This window comes from Globicephala melas, chromosome 8 (genome assembly GCF_963455315.2).
Source record: "Globicephala melas chromosome 8, mGloMel1.2, whole genome shotgun sequence".
Taxonomy (NCBI): Eukaryota; Metazoa; Chordata; class Mammalia; order Artiodactyla; family Delphinidae; genus Globicephala; species Globicephala melas.
In genome coordinates this window covers 33,693,503-33,713,706 of record NC_083321.1, presented here as the reverse complement: position 1 = coordinate 33,713,706, position 20,204 = coordinate 33,693,503, and the positions used below count along the sequence as shown (strand labels likewise).

The 20,204-nt window shown below is 37.1% G+C and overlaps 2 protein-coding genes across 5 annotated transcripts in view; one reads left to right on the top strand and one right to left on the bottom strand.

Annotated features, from left to right (window-relative positions):
• The window catches only part of GAS2 (growth arrest specific 2), a 174,292-nt gene that overhangs the window by 7,991 nt on the left and 146,097 nt on the right, over nt 1-20,204 (top strand). For 2 of the 4 annotated variants that reach the window (XM_060303412.2, XM_060303406.2), the window contains exon 1: nt 5,001-5,053. The exons of 1 other annotated variant lie outside the window; for it this stretch is intronic. The gene's annotated coding sequence lies outside the window, so the exon portion shown is untranslated. Of the gene's footprint in view, nt 1-5,000; nt 5,054-20,204 lie in introns of those variants that run through there. One more of the 4 variants, XM_030864860.3, reaches the window with a different exon arrangement.
• On the bottom strand, nt 1,453-4,920 carry FANCF (FA complementation group F). Its single transcript, XM_030864863.2, has one exon. It carries the CDS (start codon nt 4,887-4,889, stop codon nt 3,810-3,812), a length of 1,080 nt encoding a protein of 359 aa, XP_030720723.2. The 5' UTR covers nt 4,890-4,920; the 3' UTR covers nt 1,453-3,809.

Here is a 20,204-nt window from a genome sequence, read left to right as displayed (position 1 = left end):
AAAAAAAATCAGGTTCGGATTGTATTACAGAATAATTCTATAAGACTCCCAAGGAATTGTTCATTCCAATTTTATAAAACTCTCACAGACAATAAGAAAAAGAGTAGTCTCTAATTCATTCTATATGGCCAGTAAAATACTGAATTCAAACAAAAGTATATAAGAATAAAAAATTACAGGTCAATCTCATTCATGAACTCAGAATCAAAAATCTAAATAAAATATAAGCTGAATTGAACAGAATATTAAAAATTTAATACATTTGACTGAGCATCTCTGAAAAGCAACGACAAATTATCATTAGAAAAGTTAACATAATAAAAGAAAAAGAGGGAACTCCCTGGTTGTCCAGTGGTTAGGACTTGGCGCTTTCACTACCACGGGCCTGGATTCTATCCCTGGTCAGGGAACTAAGATCCTGCAAGCCACGTGTGTGGGCAAAAAAAAATAATATAAAAGAAAAAGAAAAGAAAAAAGACTTCAACGTTTTTATCTCATTAAACATAGGAAAAAGCATTTAACTAGCATTTATTGAGGACTTACTTTCTAATAAGTACATATTTTCCTTTATTTTTAAAGACTAAACATAAAAATATTTGATAACTTGATAAAATCTAGAGATGTTATATACATTAATTACAGGTATGGAAATAGCAGACACGTGACCAAAACATGGATAGGAATACACAAAAATGAAAATAGTGCCAATGCGATAGGGTATTCCTTTAATATTGTTACCATATTATTTATCCAATAAAAGTGTATTAAAATATTAAACTCCTCATTTTATTTCAAATTTATTTTAATGGTCAAATCTTAATGATGAGTCTCAGTTCTTATTACACCTTCAGGTATGGTTGCTTTTCATAAATACTAATTCATTGTGTGAATCATATTTTACATTTATTTATATGTTTATCAATTTAAAGAAGAGAAAATAGATGAATCGGCCTGTTTATAATTTCTGACATCATTTTCATATGCATTATCATTTTATCTTTTAATTGTGCTAAGCAGTTCAAAAGGGTGGAATTTTTCTGTTTCATAGATAAATGAACTCTGATTCCTACAGTGAAATAACTAGGTAAAAGTTATAGTAGATAATAACCCAAATTTAAACCATATTTGATAAATATAATTTCTCCCATGTGCCAGTCCCTGTTAGAGTATACATTGATGATACAGACATTTAAAATTTTTTAATACAGTATTGGTTTACAAATCAGCAATCTACCTCCCTAGAAAAGATTTGTGGAGTGAATGTAAGTTAGAAAAGATCCATATCCTTGGTGACCTTACCACTCAAGAGTCATATAAATACTGGACAAATCACTACCTGTAGTCACAACTCCTTAATAAAACTTGAAGTTCACAGCACATTATCCTGTCTTACAGTTATATTAAGAGGTTCTGCTAAGATGATTTAATTGCAAAACTTTGTATACTGTATGACACCATACAAATGCATAGCCTTATTTATGTACTCAAAGCCAAATCTTACACATTTTCCATTAGAATCAGAACTTTAATAAGCAGCCAGCACATGGACAACAGCATTTAGATTTAAAACATTCTAATACACTCAATAGATATACACTCAGTCCAAGGGAAGTTTTCAGAAAGCATTGAGATATTTGTCCTCAACTAATACTAACAAAAAACAACAGGCACATGCAGTCATTTTATCTGCTGGCTCATAAGAATCTTGAATTTATTTATTCAATTTCCCATTTCTTCCTCTCATTTTTTCTCTCTTCCTATAGATTCAGAGTGATAGTAAGATTTCTATATTCAATAACACCTCTTCAAGTCTTTAACCTTGTTTAAAACAAGATAAAGAATACAGATTAAGAGGAATTCCCTGCTGGTCCAGTAGTTAGGACTCGGGACTTTCACTGCTGGGCCCAGGTTCGATCCCTCCTCTGGGAATTAAGATCCCGCAAGCCACGTGGCATGGTCAAAAAAAAAAAAAATTTTACTGTTGTTAAGAATATAGATTAAGGTTCTAATCCTGGCTTCATTTATTCAAACATTTGGAGTATCTACCACATGCCAGGCACTGTGCTAGGCTCTGGGGGAAAAAAATAACAGATTGGCTTCTGCTCTCATGTTGCTTATTTTCTGTGTGCCCTTGGGCATTGTAGTTAATCTTCTTTAGCTTGTATCTTGATTTATAACAATACAGTCTTGATGTGAAGATTAAATATGGTTATCTATGCAATGAACATAGCATGGAGCCTAAAATAAGATATGGTGAGTATAAAAATAGATTTAAAATTTTTTTTTACTGAAGTCTATAACAATTTTTACCATTTTATCTTGAAAAAGAGTGTGCAATATTGCAGCAGAAATAGGGAAATAAGTTTACAAACTGTCATTCTTTAAAGCTAAAGGTTAGGGTTATGGGACTTAGGTTTATGGGTCAATATTATGACTTGTGTGGGCAGAACTCTTCATTGGGTTATGCTTCCTGAAAAAAGACTTTCAGGTAACTAACAGAAGGAATTGCCTTTCTTCCTGCATTAATGGCAAATTAAATCTAAAAGATGGTCTACATGGATGAGAGCTAGAAAAAGGAATCAAACCACAGGAAATACAAACTTGCTTGTGTTAACCCAGGATCATCTGGAAAAGTGTACTTGCTAGCAGAACAGTAGTTTACTCCAGGTTTCACTATAGAATAAAAAATTCTACAAGATTATACAACTCCTTTTGCTCTAATTCCATTTCTGGAATTAGAAGAATCTTGCAACCAACTAACTTGGTTATGGAAAAAAAAATCTTGATGAACAGAAAGTTATATTCCCCCTAATAAAAATGAATAAATCATTCTTAAGTTTGGTGATTGGTAATCACTCTGCTGGTAGTGGAGCATCTGGGTAAACTCACAAAATTAGGTTCCTACACACACTAAACAAATATTCTAAACTGTCCCCATAGGGCAGCCAACAAGGACAAAGTGGGAGAATTTGACTATTTTAGTCTCAACACTTCATTCAACATGAGGCAACTGTAACACCAAGGTTGTGATTTATTAACCTAGTCAATGGCAGAAGCAGCACTAATTCAGAAGTTTGTTTTCTTTTACCATCAAATGCTAAATTAATATTCCAAAGGCATATATTTGTATTTACCATGCTGTAAAATTTTTTCTTAAGTCAATGCTTTAAATTACTGTATGATCTTTCAATGCACAGAAATGAGAAACAAAATTTCTGAATAACACAATTTTAATACATGTTGACGCTGGTTAATTGGTTAGAACGTTAGGTTAACAAGGCCAAAGTCCAGGGTTTAAAGTCCAACTAGGCCAGTTGGCTTTCCAAACCATTTCTGACAGCACGTGTTGTTGGTTAGAGAAATCACTTCTGGGGATTTAAAAAAAACCCAAGAAAAACCTGCAAAAGTAAGGCATTAATAATATTAAAAAAGGTGTCTTGTTTGTCACTTTAAAGCTGCATTTTCTTTGACAAGCACATATCTTTTCAACGTTATTAGAAATGCGCCTTCTAGAATGCAAACTATTAACTCCATGGCTTTAGGTAGGATATTTCCAATGTTACCTCCTCTAAACAGTAAATCCATGGCACTACAAGCCAGTTACTTACATATCTGTAATTAAGTTACAATTACACCTATTATATATTAGGACCTACAATAATATTTTGGACACATCAAAGTACAGGACATTAGGCGAGAACACTGGGATTTTAATTTTGTAAACCGTATATTCGATTGCTCAGTTACAGAACGTTGCCCATAGAGAACTGGGGCCTAGGCTGAGAACTTGTCTCTGCCCAAATGCAATATCACGCACTACTCCCAAGAGACAGCAACAGGTCTGTCCAGATGCTAAGACCAGGGACTTCGAAATCTCCATCTTGAGCCTTACAGGACTTCAGGGCAGTAAAAACTTCATCTTTCAGAGGTGGAGGGGCCTGACAGAGGCTTTGAAACCTGCTCAACAACTCCTCCCAGGGCACATCCTGGGATTCAGTTCCAATCCAAAGGCCTTTCTGAAGGCTGTAGTGCAGCTGTCGACCCCAGTCTGTTAGCAGGCCCAGATAGACCCGGGAGAGCTCTGGATGGCGCCCCGCCACCAAAGTTAAAAGCCCGGCTGAGAGGCTGCGGCAAAAAGCAACCATGACATCCGATTTCCCCAGAAGCCAGCGAAGCAGCTCTTGACCCTCCTCTCCCGGAGTTTTGGGGCTGCCTAGTTTCAATTCCTCTTCTTGGTGCCGGGGAGAAGACGGCGGCAGCAACAGCGCGGCCGCTACCACCTTCAGGAAGTTGTTCTGGGGCGAGCGCTCCCACAGGCTGCTGAGAAGCCTACCAGGGCCCCCTGCATCGGCCTCCCCCACCTCCTGCAGACGCCTCAGCAGCAGCTCCGCCTGGGTCTTCATCAGTGGGTCCTCCTGAAGGGCCGGGTTCTCTCCATAGGCGTTGAAGCGCAGCATGTGAAGAGCGGCCCGGCGGCGGGCGAGGCGGGCCAGGCTGCCTTGGAGAGACTCCTCCTCGGCGTCCGGGATGCCAGGGCCGGGAAAGAGCTGCTGCAGCAGGTAGTGAAAGGAGGCATCCCCGAGGGCCGGGTTCGCCAGCAGTCGCAGGGACAGCAGCTGGTCGCAGAGCCCCAAGGCCTGGAAGTTCGCCAACCCCGGGGCTGGAGCAGGCCCAGAGTCGCCCTGCTGCTTCCACTGGTTTTGCAGTCGCCGCTCCAGCGCCTTGCAAATGCGGGCATGGCGGCCAAAGCGCTTGTGGATGTGGCGCAGGTAGCGAGCCCACTGTAGGGCCCTGCGCACGGTCACGGGGTCCCAGGTGCTGACGTGGGTCGTGCGGGAGACAGCCAGAACCTCGGAGAACCGCTCCAGGTGCTGCAAGAGCGGTTCCATTGAGCGCGCTAGGGCCTTACTTCCGCCTTCACCTTGGAGCCGGCTACTCTCTGCGTGCATGATTGGCGTGTTGGTGAAACGATACGCCTCTCTGCAACGCTATTGGGTAAAATCCCTGTCAATCTGACAGCGGCTTTAATCCGGGTACCTGCACTCCGAGAAATGTAAGCCCCGGGAAAGTGCTCTTGGTTTTACTTTTGCCGTAGCTATCGAGGAGGCTCATACGGGAGGGAGAATAAAGGGAGGGCTAGGATTAGACAATTCCCGGAGCCACGTGGGAGATGCTGTTAGTTACGGAGGTCTCCGTGCTTCCTTTCGCTTTATAAGCATCTCTAGTAGAAGTTTCCTGAGTTTTGCGTGAGTGAATCTGTGTTAAGGTTTATCGTAATTGGGGAAAGCCAGACACGGGCTGTTGCATATAACAAAATGTAGTTAAATAAAAATTTTGGTTCAATTCAGTTTAGTAGAAAGGTACTGACCTTCAATTAATACCAGACACTATGCTAAAGTCTGGGCCTTGACCTTATCCTTTCATTATTAGAACTTGAATCCTTTAGAACTTGAATCCTGAAACTTAAAGACTAATAGTTTATTAAAATAGTAAAGGAACTTAAATTTTATTTCAAAGTTTCATTATTGTTTTTTGTTTTGTTTTTGTAATTCTCAAGGCAGAATAACTTAATTGACTCTTATTTCACACAAACAACTAATTGAACTAAGTGGCATTTAACTGCATATAACAAAAACAAATGCTTGTCTAAAGATTGTGGGAAGGGGAGGGGGAAGAAGAATCTACTTCTGGAATGTTATCTGGATTATTCACAAATTTATGTGTTCTACAGATGTTTATCTGCCAACCTGTAGGGGTTTTGTTCAGAAACCTACAACAATTTCTAATCTACTGAAGTTGATGACACAATAAGTCATTTGAGCTGAGTTTGTTTCCAGTCTTAAAGACACCAAGCAAAAGTATTCTAATGAGTAGTCGGAACTGGTGTTTTGTTTTGTTTTGCTTTAACAAAAAGGAGAAGAGAAACAAATTTAACAGGAAGAGTCATTTTTCATTTATTAACTTTTAAAAAAAATGAATAAAGCAGTGGTGTTCATGCTGTTAATTCAGTTTTAAGATCTGATATTTATCACTTAGCCTAAACTCTCAGTTGGTCTGTAGCGGTTACTTGATTTTATCTTTGTGTTGGATACTAGAAACTTTGAGCCAAATGTGCAGTCTACTTTTAGCAAATGCACAGGCTTCACCAATTTATTCTTAAATTGAGCACTTACTATGTCACGTAGTGTAAGATACTAGGGATTTATTTGTAAATAAATAGATGTTGTCCTTGTCCTGGTGGAGAAGTTCATTTCCTAGCATTTAAGAGCAAAATTAAACAAATAACCTCAAATGTGATGGGAGGTTATAACGAAGGTGGATCTCCAAGACTTAGGTGATGGGGAAGGCCTCCCTCTGTAAGAAACTGACTTTCTCCTGAAAGCCCAAAGATGAATGTTGAAAAACGTTTTCAAGGTCAAGGGAACAGTTAATTTACAGGTACCTGAGTTGAGAGAGCCCAATCCGTTCAAGGAGGTGAAAAAGTCCAAAAAATCTGCCTTCAGGTCGGGATGGGAGTGAGACCTTATGGCAGGAATTGTGCAGATTAGTTTCAGATCTTTCCACTTTTTAAAAATTTTAGCTAAAAAAAAAAAAATTTTAGCTAAAATCCCTGCTTGGGCATTATAATATGTAAATTTATGCATATTTCACATTCGCTTATTTTCATTAAATGAACACAATGTCTGTGAAATTTTCCCCTTTAGAAGAAAGAAAAGCCTAGGGTTTGGAGCTTCTCCTCAATGTTCCATTTAATCAACAAAATTCAATGATCATTTATTAAGCTTCTACTACATGTAAAGTATTAGGGATTGAAAAAATGATTATGACAAGGTCCTTTGCTTCAAGAAACCTACATTCTTGAGGCAGGGGTGGAAGGGGCACAAAAACACTGAACTATAGTGCAATTCAGATTTTATGTGTTTAAAAAATTCTAAGAATGATGCTATGAGAGACCAGATATAAATTGACAGGAGAGTTCAAGGAAGGCTTTACAAAGGACTGATACTTCAGTTAGGCCTTAAACTATCATGAAATACAGGAAAATGCAAGTGAGAAAAATAACATAAGGATGTTAACCTGTATAGCGTGTGCTACAAATACTAGTACGAATCTCCCATATCTTCATTATGATTCCTAAATTTCTGGGATACAGTAAATTAGGACAGAGACTGAAAGGCCAGATTTCGGGAGATTTCATTAAAATACATCAATCAAACCATGAGAGTTAAGCATCATAAACAACTAAGCATCAGAAAAAGAGACATTCACAAAAAGTTTACCTCATAGGATTCTGGTGAGGATTAAATGAAATAATAAATGTGAAATGCCATCCTTGGTATTTTGGCTGTCTTTTAATATTCATTCTATTATTACCCCCACCCTCTTTGCATAATAAAGATGCAATTTGGAGTACTGACTCCATCTCAGCTCAAGGGGTAGGCCAATTTGAGCCAATCATGTTAATCCACCCCTCTCTTAATTCAGTAATTAATTTAGGAACCCTGCCTTAAGCCTATCGATGTATAGCATTTTCTTTTTTTTTTTTCAGAGACAATATAGAACTTTTATTTTTCTGAAACATTGAGAAGTAGTTGCCAGTGACATAATAAAACATTACCCTGAATACTGTGTTTATTATAAATATGAAAATTTTCCTACATAGCTAAATATAACCATCAATGTCAGGAAATTAACATCAATGTATTATTATAAGTTAATCATCAGACCCCGTTCAAACTTATACAGTTGTCTCAATAATGTTTTTCTTTTTATTGAAGTATACTTGATTTACAATATTATATTAGTTTCAGCATAGTGATTCAGCTATTTTTATAGTTTATACTTCATTAAATATTATTACAAGATAATGACTAAAATTCCCTGTGCTATAAAATATATCTTGGATGTTTATTTATTTTATTTTTTTGTCCTTCATTTTTTAAATTTTTTTTGAATTTTATTTTTTTTTTTATACAGCAGGTTCTTATTAGTTATCCCTTTTATACATATTAGTGTATGTATGTCAATCCCAATCTCCCAATTCATCCTACCAACCCTCCCGCCCCCCCGCCACTGCTTTCCTCCCTTGGTGTACATAAGTTTGTGTTCTACATCTGTGTCTCAACTTCTGCCATAAAAACTGGTTCACCTGTACCATTTTTCTAGGTTTCACATATATGCGTTAATATACAATATTTGTTTTTCTCTTTCTGACTTACTTCACTCTGTATGACAGTCTCTAGATCCATCCACGTCTCTACAAATGACCCAATTTCATTCCTTCTTATGGCTGAGTAATATTCCATTGTATATATGTACCACATCTGCTTTATCCATTTGTCTGTTGATGGACATTTAGGTTGCTTCCATGACCTGGCTATTGTAAATAGTGCTGCAATGAACATTGGGGAGCATGTGTCTTTTTGAATTATGGTTTTCTCTGGGTATATGCCCAGTGGTGGGATTGCTGGGTCATATGGTAGTTCTATTTTTAGTTTTTTAAGGAACTCACATACTGTTCTCCATAGTGGCTGTATCAATTTACATTCCCACCAACAGTGCAAGAGGGTTCCCCTTTCTCCACACCCTCTCCAATATTTGTTATTTGTAGATTTTCTGATGATGCCCATTCTAACTGGTGTGACGTGACACGTCATTGTAGTTTTAATTTACATTTCTCTAATAATTAGTGACGTTGAGCAGCTTTTCATGTGCTTCTTGGCCATCTGTATATCTTCTTTGGAGAAATGTCTATTTAGGTCTTCTGCCCATTTTTGGATTCGGTTGTTTGTTTTTTTAATATTGAGATGCACGAGCTGTTTATATATTTTGGAGATTAATTGTTTGTCCGTTGATTCATTTGCAAATATTTTCTTCCATTCTGACATTGTCTTTTTGTCTTGTTCGTAGTTTCCTTTGCTTTGCAAAAGCTTTTAAGTTTCATTAAGCCCCATTTGTTTATTTTTGTTTTTATTTCCATGTCTAGGAGGTGGATCAAAAAAGATCTTGCTGTGATTTATGTCAAAGAGTATTCTTCCTATGTTTTCCTCTAAGAGTTTTATAGTGTCTAGTCTTAAATTTAGGTCTATAATCCATTTTGAATTTATTTTTGTGTATGGTGTTAGGGAATGTTCTAATTTCATTCTTTTACATGGAGGTGTCCAGTTTTCCTAGCGTGACTTATTGAAGAGACTATCTTTTCTCCATTGTATATCTTTGCCTCCTTTGTCATAGATTAGTTGACCATAGGTGCATGGGTTTATCTGTGGGCTTTCTATCCTGTTCCATTGATCTATATTTCTGTTTTTGTGCCAGTACCATATTGTCTTGATTACTGTAGCTTTGTAGTATAGTCTGAGGTCATGGAGTCTGATTCCTCCAGCTCCGTTTTTTTCCCTTAGGACTGCTTTGGCTATTTGGGGTCTTTTGTGTCTCCATACAAATTTTAAGATTTTTTGTTCTAGTTCTGTAAAAATTGCCATTGGTAATTTGATAGGGATTGCATTGAATCTGTAGATTGCTTTGTGTAGTATAGTCATTTTCACAATATTGATTCTTCCAATCCAAGAGCATGGTATATCTCTCCATCTGTTGGTATCATCTTTAATTTCTTTCATCAGTATCTTATACTTTTCTGCATACAGGTCTTTTTTTTTTTTTTTTTTTTTTTTTTTTGCGGTACGCGGGCCTCTCACTGTTGTGGCCTCTCCCGTTGTGGAGCACAGGCTCTGGACGCGCAGGCTCAGTGGCCATGGCTCATGGTCCCAGCCGCTCCGCGGCATGTGGGATCTTCCCAGACCTGGGCACGAACCCGTGTCCCCTGCATCGGCAGGTGGACTCTCAACCACTGCGCCACCAGGGAAGCCCCATACAGGTCTTTTGTCTCCCTAGGTAGGTTTATTCCTAGGTATTTTATTCTTTTGGTTGCAATGGTAAATGGGAGTGTTTCCATAATTTCTCTTTCAGATTTTTCATCATTAATGTATAGGAATGCAAGAGATTTTTGTGCATTCATTTTGTATCCTGCTACTTTACCAAATCCATTGATTAGCTCTAGTACTTTTCTGGTGGCATCTTTAGGATTCTCTATGTATAGTATCATGTCATCTGCAGACAGTGGCAGCTTTACTTCTTCTTTTCCAATTTGTATTCCTTTTATTTCTTTTTCTTCTCTGATTGCTGTGGCTAGGACTTCCAAAATTATGTTGAATAATAGTGGTGAGAGTGGACATGCTCGTCTTGTTCCTGATCTTAGAGGAAATGCTTTCAGTTTTTCACCATTGAGAATGATGTTTGCTGTGGGTTTGTCATATATGTCCTTTATTATGTTGAGTTAGGTTCCCTCTATGCCCACTTTCTGGAGAGTTTTTACCATAAATGTGTGTTGAATTTTCTAAGAAGCTTTACCTGCACCTATTGAGATGATTTTATGGTTTTTACTCCTTAATTTGTTAATATAGTGTATCACGTTGATTGATTTGCATATATTGAAGAATCCTTGCATCCCTGGGATAAATCCCACTTGATCATGATGTATGATCCTTTTACTGTGTTGTTGGATTCTGTTTGCTAGTATTTTGTTGAGGATTTTTGCATCCATATTCTTCAGTGATATTGGTCTGTAATTTTCTTTTTCTGTAGTATCTTTGTCTGGTTTTGGTGTCAGGGTGATGGTGGCCTCATAGAATCAGTTTGGGAGTGTTCCTTCCTCTGCAATTTTTTGGAAGAGTTTGAGAAGGATGGGTGTTAGCTCTTCTCTAAATGTTTGATAGAATTCACCTGTGAAGCCATCTGGTCCTGGACTTTTGTTTGTTGGAAGATTTTTAATCAGAGTTTCAATTTCATTACTTGTAATAGGTCTGTTCATATTTTCTATTTCTTCCTAGTTCAGTCTCGGAAGGTTATACCTTTCTAAGAATTTGTCCATTTCTTCCAGGTTGTCCATTTTATTGGCATAGAGTTGCTTGTAGTAGTTAGTCTCTTAGGATGCTTTTTATTTCTGCGGTGTCTGTTGTAACTTCTCCTTTTTCATTTATAATTTTATTGATTTGAGTCCTCTCCCTCTTTTTCTTGATGAGTTTGGCTAATGGTTTATCAGTTTTGTTTGTCTTCTCAAAGAACCAGCTTTTAGTTTTATTGATCTTTGCTATTGTTTTCTTTGTTTCTATTTCATTTATTTCTGCTCTGATCTTTATGATTCCTTTCCTTCTGCTAACTTTGGTTTTGTTTGTTCTTCTTTCTCTAGTTCCTTTAGGTGTAAGGTTAGGTTGTTTATTTGATATTTTTCTTTTTTCTTGAGGTAGGCTTGTATTGCTATAAAATTCCCTCTTAGAACTGCTTTTGCTGCATCCATAGGTTTTGATCATCATATTTTCATTGTCATTTGTCTCGAGGTATTTTTTGATTTCCTGTTTGAGTTCTTCAGTGATCTCTTGGTTATTTAGTAATGTGTTGTTTAGCCTCCATGTGTTTGTGTTTTTTTCCCTGTAATTGATTTCTAATCTCATAGCGTTGTGGTCAGAAAAGATGCTTGATATGATTTCAATTTCCTTAAATTTACTGAGGCTTGATTTGTGACCCAAGATGTGATCTATCCTGGACAATGTTCCATGCGCACTTGAGAAGAAAGTGTAATATGCTGTTTTTGGATGGAATGTCCTATAAATATCAATTAAATCTATCTGGTCTATTGTGTCTACTAAAGCTTCTGTTTCCTTATTTATTTTCATTTTGAATGATCTGTCCATTGGTGTAACTGATGTGTTAAAGTCCCCCACTATTATGGTGTTACTGTCAATTTCCTCTTTTATAGCTGTTAGCAGTTGCCTTATGTATTGAGGTGCTCCTTTGTTGGGTGCATATATATTTATAATTGTTACATCTTCTTCTTGGATTGATCCCTTGATCATTATGTAGTGTCCTTCCTTGTCTTTTGTAACATTCTTTAAAGTCTATTTTATCTGATATGCGTATTGCTACTCCAGCTTTCTTTTGATTTCCATTTGCATGGAATATCTTTTTCCATCCCCTCACTTTCAGTCTGTATGTGTCCCTAGGTCTGAAGTGGGTCTCTTGACCCACTTCAGATAGCATATATATTGGTCTTGTTTTTGTATCCATTCCGTGAGCCTGTGTCTTTTGGTTGGAGCATTTAATCCATTCACATTTAAGGTAATTATCGATATATATGTTCCTATGACAATTTTCTTGATTGTTTTGAGTTTGTTTTTGTAGGTCCTTTTCTTCTCTTGTGCTTCCCACTTAGAGAAGTGCCTTTAGCATTTGTTGTAGAGCTGGTTTTGTGGTGCTGAATTCTCTTAGCTTTTGCTTGTCTGGAAAGCTTTTGATTTCTCCATCGAATCTGAATGTGTTCCTTGCTGGGTAGAGTAATCTTGGTTGTAGGTTTTTCCCTTTCATCACTTTAAATATGTCATGCCCCTCCCTTCTGGCTTGTAGAGTTTCTGCTGAGAAATCAGCTGTTAACCTTATGGGAGTTCCCTTGTATGTTATTTGTTGTTTTTCCCTTGCTGCTTTCAGTAATTTTTCTTTGTCTTTAATTTTTGCCAATTTGAATACTATGTGTCTCGGCATGTTTCTCCTTGGATTTATCTTGTATGGGACTCTCTGCCCTTCCTGGACTTGGGTGGCTATTTCCTTTTCCATGTGAGGGAAGCTTTCGACTATAATCTCTTCAAATATTTTCTCTGGTCCTTTCTCTCTCTCTTCTCCTTCTGCGACCCCTATAATGTGAATATTTTTCCATTTAATGTTTTCCCAGATGTCTCTTAGGCTGTCTTCATTTCTTTTCATTCTTTTTTCTTTATTCTGTTCTGCACCAGTGAATTCCACCATTCTGTCTTCCAGGTCACTTATCCGTTCTTCTGCCTCAGTCATTCTGCTATTGATTGCTTCTAGTGTATTTTTCATTTCAGTTATTGCATTATTCATCTCTGTTTGTTTGTTCTGTGATTCTTCTAGGTGTTTGTTAAACATTTCTTGCATCTTCTCGATCTTTGCCTCCATTCTTTTTGCCAGGTCCTGGATCATCTTCACTATTATTATTATGAATTCTTTTTCTGGATGGTTCCCTATCTCCACTTCATTTAGTTGTTTTCCTGGGGTGTTATTTTGTTCCTTCATCTGGTACATAGCCCTCTGCTTTTTCATCCTGTCTATCTTTCTGTGAATGTGGTTTTTGTACCGCAGGCTGCAGGATTGTTGTTCTTGCTTCTGCTGTCTGCCTTCTGATGGATGAGGCTCTCTAAGAGGCTTGTACAAGTTTCCTGGTGGGAGGGACTGGTGGTGGGTAGAGCTGGCTGTTGCTCTGGTGGGCAAAGCTCAGTAAAACTTTAATCCACTTGTCTGCTGACGGGTGTGGCTAGGTTCCTTCCTTGTTGGTTGTTTGGCCTGAGGTGACCCAACACTGGAGCCTACCCGGGCTCTTTGGTGGGGCTAATGGCGGACTCTGGGAGGGTTCATGCCAAGAAGTACTTCCAAGAATTTCTGCTGCCAGTCCTTGTCCTCATGGTGAGACACATCCACCCCCTGCTTCTGCTGGAGACCCTCCAACACTAGCAGGTAGGTCTGGTTCTATCTCCTATGGGGTCACTGCTCCTTCCTCTGGGTCCCGATGCGCACACTACTTTGTGTGTGCCCTCCAAGAGTGGAGAGTCTGTTTCCCCCAGTCCTGTCAACATCCTGTAGTCAAATCCTGCTAGCCTTCAAAGTCTGATTCTCTAGGAATTCCTCCTCCCGTTGGGAAGCCTGACGTGGAGCTCAGAACCAGGTTGGGAAGCCTGACGTGGGGCTCAGAACCTTCACTCCAGTAGGTGGACTTCTGTGGTATAAGTGTTCTCCAGTTTGTGAGTCACCCACCCAATAGTTATGGGATTTGATTTTATTGTGATTGCACCCCTCCTACCATCTCACTGTGGCTTCTCCTTTGTCTTTGGTTGTTGGGTATCTTTTCTGGTGAATTCCAGTGTCTTTCTGTTGATGATTGTTCAGCAGTTAGTTGTGATTCCAGTGCTCTCGCAAGAGGGAGTGGGCGTACATCCTTCTACTCCGCCATCTTGAACCAATCTTCAGCATTTTCTAATGACACATTTGTTCAGAAGTGGCCAGATGAATCAATTCCAATCAGTTAGGCCTAGATGATTACTTTTCTTTTCAGAGTTGGTAGATCATGCACATTCACCAATATGAAGAGATAGTCATATTAGACAATGTAGTTGTATACAAGCTGGGTATCAAGCATGCTTAAGAGATTGTTTCTTTCTCTTGATGTTGTATATTTATATGAGGCCAAAAGCTACCATAGCCCTCTTCTTCCCTGAGCCAATAGAATCTCATAATCACAAGGAATACATTGTATTAAGACAACTCTCAAACTAACCCTGTTTAAGATTATAATCCTATATATTACCAATTTTTTTTCTTGCAAGTTTCATTTTCTATTGCTTTCAACTAAATGCACCCAACTAATACCAGCCCTTTAGAACATTGTGTGGTATGTGGTGCATATAAACACTCAGTAAACATTGGCTATTGTTGTTAATGTTATATAAGCCTCCGAAGTGTACATCTTCCCATGTCTTCTCCAAATTGTACTCCTCCCTAATATAAAAGAGCAACCACCAACACCCTATGGTCAGAGGTAGAGAAAATATTAGCAAAGAAACATACAGCTTGATGCTGCAATATTCACTGTTGGTCCTGAGACGTTTTTATTGCAGTCTTTTCCAATGGAGTATTAAGACTTGAAAAATCGAGTTCATTCCATGCTCTAGTTTAGGTCTAATTTTTTAGTTATTTTAAGATATGCATTAAGTCGGAAATTATAGGACACTATGGAACTGGGAGACCAATGAAAACAAAGTATTCTGATGTCCCTTTATTTTACTTTGAACAATATTATATTCACACACTTATTTCAATATTATATTGACACACTTATTTCAGCCCTCTGCTTGTTGAAATAATATTTTTCTATATGAACAAGCAGACCTGGACTCTACATCTTCAGGCAGGGTGGACCTGAAGGGTTTTGTCTCATTCCAGAATCTTTTTCATGGAAGGAAAGTGCTTTGACTTTTTTACAATCACTCCGAGGGCAAATACTATGGGCAATGATTACACCTGATCCTAACTCTGTTACTTCATTCAAGACTGGAGTAAGAGTAGGTCTCTCTATGTTCTTTAGTAGCAACAATAAATAGCAAGCTGGCACAACTTTTGAAGGGAGATTTCTTATAGGAACTTTGCAAACATATTTGCCATTTTTTTGTGACAATGCAAACTATATTTCTTAGAGGTGACTATAGATCTTATTGGGTGTTCCTTCTACAAAATCAAAATTTCTTTGTTTTACTTATTTCCCTTACGAAGGGGAGAAATCGTCCAATGAATTATAATGGACAGAGGATGTTAGACAGGTATAGGGTAATCTGACAATTAAGTTTCCAGGAACAAATGGCCTTGTCCTGCATCCTATGTTATTATAACTAGTCCCTGATCAGATTGTAGAACCTCATACCAAATCTCAAAAATATTAAATTTGTATACCTGATAAGAAAAAAAAAACCCAACAATGTTGATCTTTTTACCCTTTGGAATTGTTTTCCTAAAGGTAACTGACTATAACTACGCAAATGTTTTTTCTGGGTCTTGAGCTTCCCAATCAGTGCAGTAAAGGTTACAATCGTATGTCTGAAATATTAATCTCCTTTGGCCTTGGGGCATATGAATGAAGTCTGGGAGGCTGGAGTCATTACTGACATGATGAGAGATCTGATAACCATTTTTCAGTCCTTCTTTGGACATGCTCTGCCACCTGGGCATCTACTCAGTGTCTAGAGTGAGTGTACAGTGCAGCCCATCAAGAAGTTAATGGAGGAATTCTAGATGTCCACAAGGACAGGGCAAACCCTAGTGAGTTCAGAGGAAGGTGTTGGAGGAAGGGTTAGAGGATGAGATCTCCTTGTGGGCACAGATCTGGATGATGGCTCCAAATCTCTGTTTTCACAAATTTGAGACACTCCTTTCCATTTGCAGTGGATGTGACTTTAAGTGGCCTCAAAGCTAGCAGTAGAAGGACTGCCCTGACATTGCATGTGTACTCTGAAAATTAGAACTTCATTAAAACTTTGGAACAAGTGATTTGAATTGTTTTTTGGACTTGAAATTTATTTTCATCATCATAGTATATGTTTAACATATTGCCTTCATAAGAAAAGAAAAAAGAGCTTTTCTTTAAATATAATCTCATTCCTTATAAATTTTAAAAACCTATAAAAATGGTTTTACCTATTTTATCAACAACATTTCTAGTCAATGGTGACTCAAGATTATGAAGAGAACTTTGTTAAGGTCTTGATCAGGAATTGTGACTGACCATTTCAAGCATAAAAAACAATACTAAAAAAAATTACGAAAGCAAGCTTAATTTTCCAATTTAAAAAATTCAGTTTTAATTGTTGGGAAGTTTCATATAAATTTAATATGTAGAATCATGTCTATTCATAGTACAAAGAGAGTGCAAAAAAATATTTTTGTCACCAAGACTTTTACCTATAGATCTTCCTCAACTTACGATGGAGTTGTCCCATTAAACCCATCATAGGCTAAAAATATCTTAAGTTCATCAAAAATGAATTTAATGCTCCTAACCTGCCAAACATTATGGCTTAGCCTCACCTACCTTAAATGTGCTCAGGCCACTTACATTAGCCAGTTGAGCAAGTCATATAACACAAAGCCTATTTTATAGTAAAGCATTGACTATCTCATGACATTTATTGAACACTGTACTATACTAAAGAAAACCCAGAGTGGTTGTATGGGTACAGAGTGGTTGTCAGTGTATTGGTGGTTGACCCTCATGATTGCATGGCTGACCGGGAGGTGTCACTCGCTGCTGCTGCCCAGCATCATAAGAGAGTATCAGACCACATATCTCTAGCCCATGAAAAGATCAAAATTCAAAGTATGAATCTACTGAATGCATATCACTTTTGCACCATTTTAAAGTCAAACAATCATAAGTAGAACCATCGTAAATTCGGAATTGTTTGTATGCATCCCAAATCCTCTGATTGACTGACAAGTGCCATAACGTAAAAGAAAATTGGAAAGCGCTGCTCTAACATAGGCACTCTAACACAATTAGCTAAAGAAAAATGGCAAAATAGAGGGCACTGCAATTCAAATGAAGCTTGCCTTAAATTTCTACAAATAGGACAGGAAGAAAATTAGTTGGTTAGTTATTCTCTGTTTGTCCTTCCCATGTCACCCCATCCATTTTCTCCTTTCTTTCCCTATTCTGTGCAGAGGACTGGCTTGATCCTTATTGACTCTGTCAGCCTTATTCCCTTGCCCTCTGACTTGCCACTGAATCGACCAATGAGAGGCATTAGCAATCAGAAAGAGGAGAGGGATGTAGGGTTTTCTTCCTCTGCTCTCTGCTAAGGCATCAGGATTCTGGTTCTTTCATTTTAAAATGCCATGAGGCCTCCCTGAACCTCTGATACCACCTATTATTCTCTGCAGCCCTTCCTGCTGTTGCTAATCCCTGGATGCCCTAACATACCTTGTCGATTTCCTTAACCCTGGCCTTGCTTCTGCAAACATCCCTGTTATTTCAAAATCCCTGCTGACTGTGCTGGTTTCCTGCCAAGACCTTAACTGACACAGTCGTCTGAGTTTTCAACCATTCTCATAATTAATATAAGTCTATGAGTCATAATATTATCAATCGGTATGTTTTTAGGGAATGATGACTAGTCTAGTGCAGTGATTCCCAAATACCTGTCATTGCCAGACACTCCTGCCAATCTATGACAAAGTCATCATTATTACAGTGATATATGAAAAATAAATGACATAACAATGTGAAGCGCTTTCATAAACATAGTTAATTTAAGTGAAGGGAAAAAGTATTTTTTTTTTTTTGTAAAGTAAAGGTGATGTTAAATGTCAATTTTGTGTTTTCTTAATTTGGAAAAATTTTAAAGTTTGCAATTATCTTAGACACCTATTTTAGAAACTATGTGTTTATGGGTACACATATATAGATATATGCATATATCTATAGCTAGATAAAAGATAGATTATAAATCTGTGAGATCTATAATTCTGAAAATCTCCCGTCTCATGTGTGGAAAATGGTAGGAGTGTTTGTAGATAGACCCAGCTTGTGAAGACCTTGGAATACTTTAGTAAGGAATAGGGTCTATGTTCAATTGGCTTTCAGATGCTATTGACAGTTTTGGAGCACAAGAATGACATGATCATATATGTTATAAAGCAATGTGGAGAATTGGTTGTAGCCAGCAGAGACAAATGGCTAGAGATGGAGGTCCCCTAGAGAAATATTGCAATAGTCCAGGTGCACAAAATGAGTTTCACTAAGGAAGTAGCAGAGGAAACACTAAGAAGTGGTGGGGAGTGAGTGGTGCTCAGACTTGAAAATTCCTTCTGAAGAAGAATCATTAGATCTTAATGGAGAAAAGAATCAAAATTACTGTGCATATTCTCATTTAAGTGATTGAGTGCAGTCTCTTTACCTTTGGAATGGAACATGGATTGGTATTGATTTTAGCTAATGCCTGTAATTGGAAGAGGGAAAAAAATCTCAGAGCAAATCACGGCTCAGTGGAAACTCTTATGCATTTGTTTTTTAATCCCAAATTACTGTTTTTCTTCACACTCTTCAGGATCCCCTGGACTAGCAAATTAGGTAATAGAATATTTTATTAGTAATTAGTAATTAGTGAATACTAGTGGTAACTCCAGAAGACATCTTGGTTGCATGAGAATTATTAAAAACATGGATTGAATTATTCAAAGGGAAGAATTTAAACAAGAATTTCTCTTCTTCCTTAAATAATCTCTAATTCAATTCCCAGAATCTTAACATTTAACTTAATACTTCTTGGATTGCTAATATTCAGAAACTACTTAAATACTTGAATTAGTCCCACTGGAAGAAACTCCTCTGACTTGTCGTTTTTATATTTTTTCCACTGCTTGGACACCTATTGAAAAAAAATCTATATATAAGGGACAATGATGAGATTCTTACTGACATAAATTGAATATATATATATAGTTTTGACATTATATATCAATACACAGATTATACATCCTCCTCTGTGTATATGTGTGTATTTGCATAAAAGTAAATGGGATGAAATTCCTAAGAAGATACTTGAAGTAAATAATTGAACTAAATTTATTTTTAAGATTTCATTTTTCTTTTACAACTGGTAATTTTTTTCTAATGTCTAAAGCAGAAAGAAAAAATATGAATCACAATCTCTCTTTACCTTTGAATTAGAAGTTTGATTTCTTGGAGGAGAACTCTGTAATAATGTCTGGGTGCCTTTATTTTTATCCCACAGTTATCAGTATATTGCTATATAAGCACCTGCCAGGAAGGCCTATTTTTTTCTAGTTCAGTAATTTTTTGAGTCTGTTGTTCCCATTTTCAAGTCTCCAAAACTTTTATGTGAATTCTTTCACCACATTTTTTTCATTATTTCCCAACCTTCTTTTTTTCTAGGTGGCTGAAGTTTCCAGACATATAACCAGAAATGTCCTAAGAGAATTAATATATAAAAAAATAAAGCTAAGGAAATGGAAAGCAAAGAAAAATAGGCATGTGTAATACATGCATATGCACATGTAAACTCATTTTAAACTTTCCTTAAAAAAGTAATAGATGAATTGATTTTCCTAATTAATATTCTCTGAGTAACAAATATAGTGGAAAAATTATCAAGAAACTTTTTTTGTTTTTAATAACTTCCAGACCTAATCTAAGTTCTTAGATTGGGCTAGTCTGTTAATACCATTAATGTCAAGTATTTTCCCCAAAGATTCCTAACATTTCAAAATAAACTGCCTGAAATAAGCCAAATAAGTGATTAAAACAAAATTCATAATATCACAGAACATTTTATGGGTATGTAAAAATTCTTTTGGTAATGTTTTTATCAGTTAGTTACCAAATTTTAAGCATAAAGGAAAGCTTTAAAGGGAATATTCCATCAGGTTTGAGCGAAATACTCCACTTAAGGGTCAAGAGGGGTGTTTAAAGCAAAAGTGCTATAGTTAGTATTTCTTTTCCCTTTTTTCTTTTGAGTGGATTAATGAATGTTGTAATTTTCTAACAGTTTGCATATCTCTACTTAAACAGATCCAGT

Excerpts from the sequence above, each read along its gene's own strand:
- FANCF (XM_030864863.2), bottom strand. The coding sequence starts at position 4,889 with ATGGAACCGCTCTTGCAGCACCTGGAGCGGTTCTCCGAGGTTCTGGCT.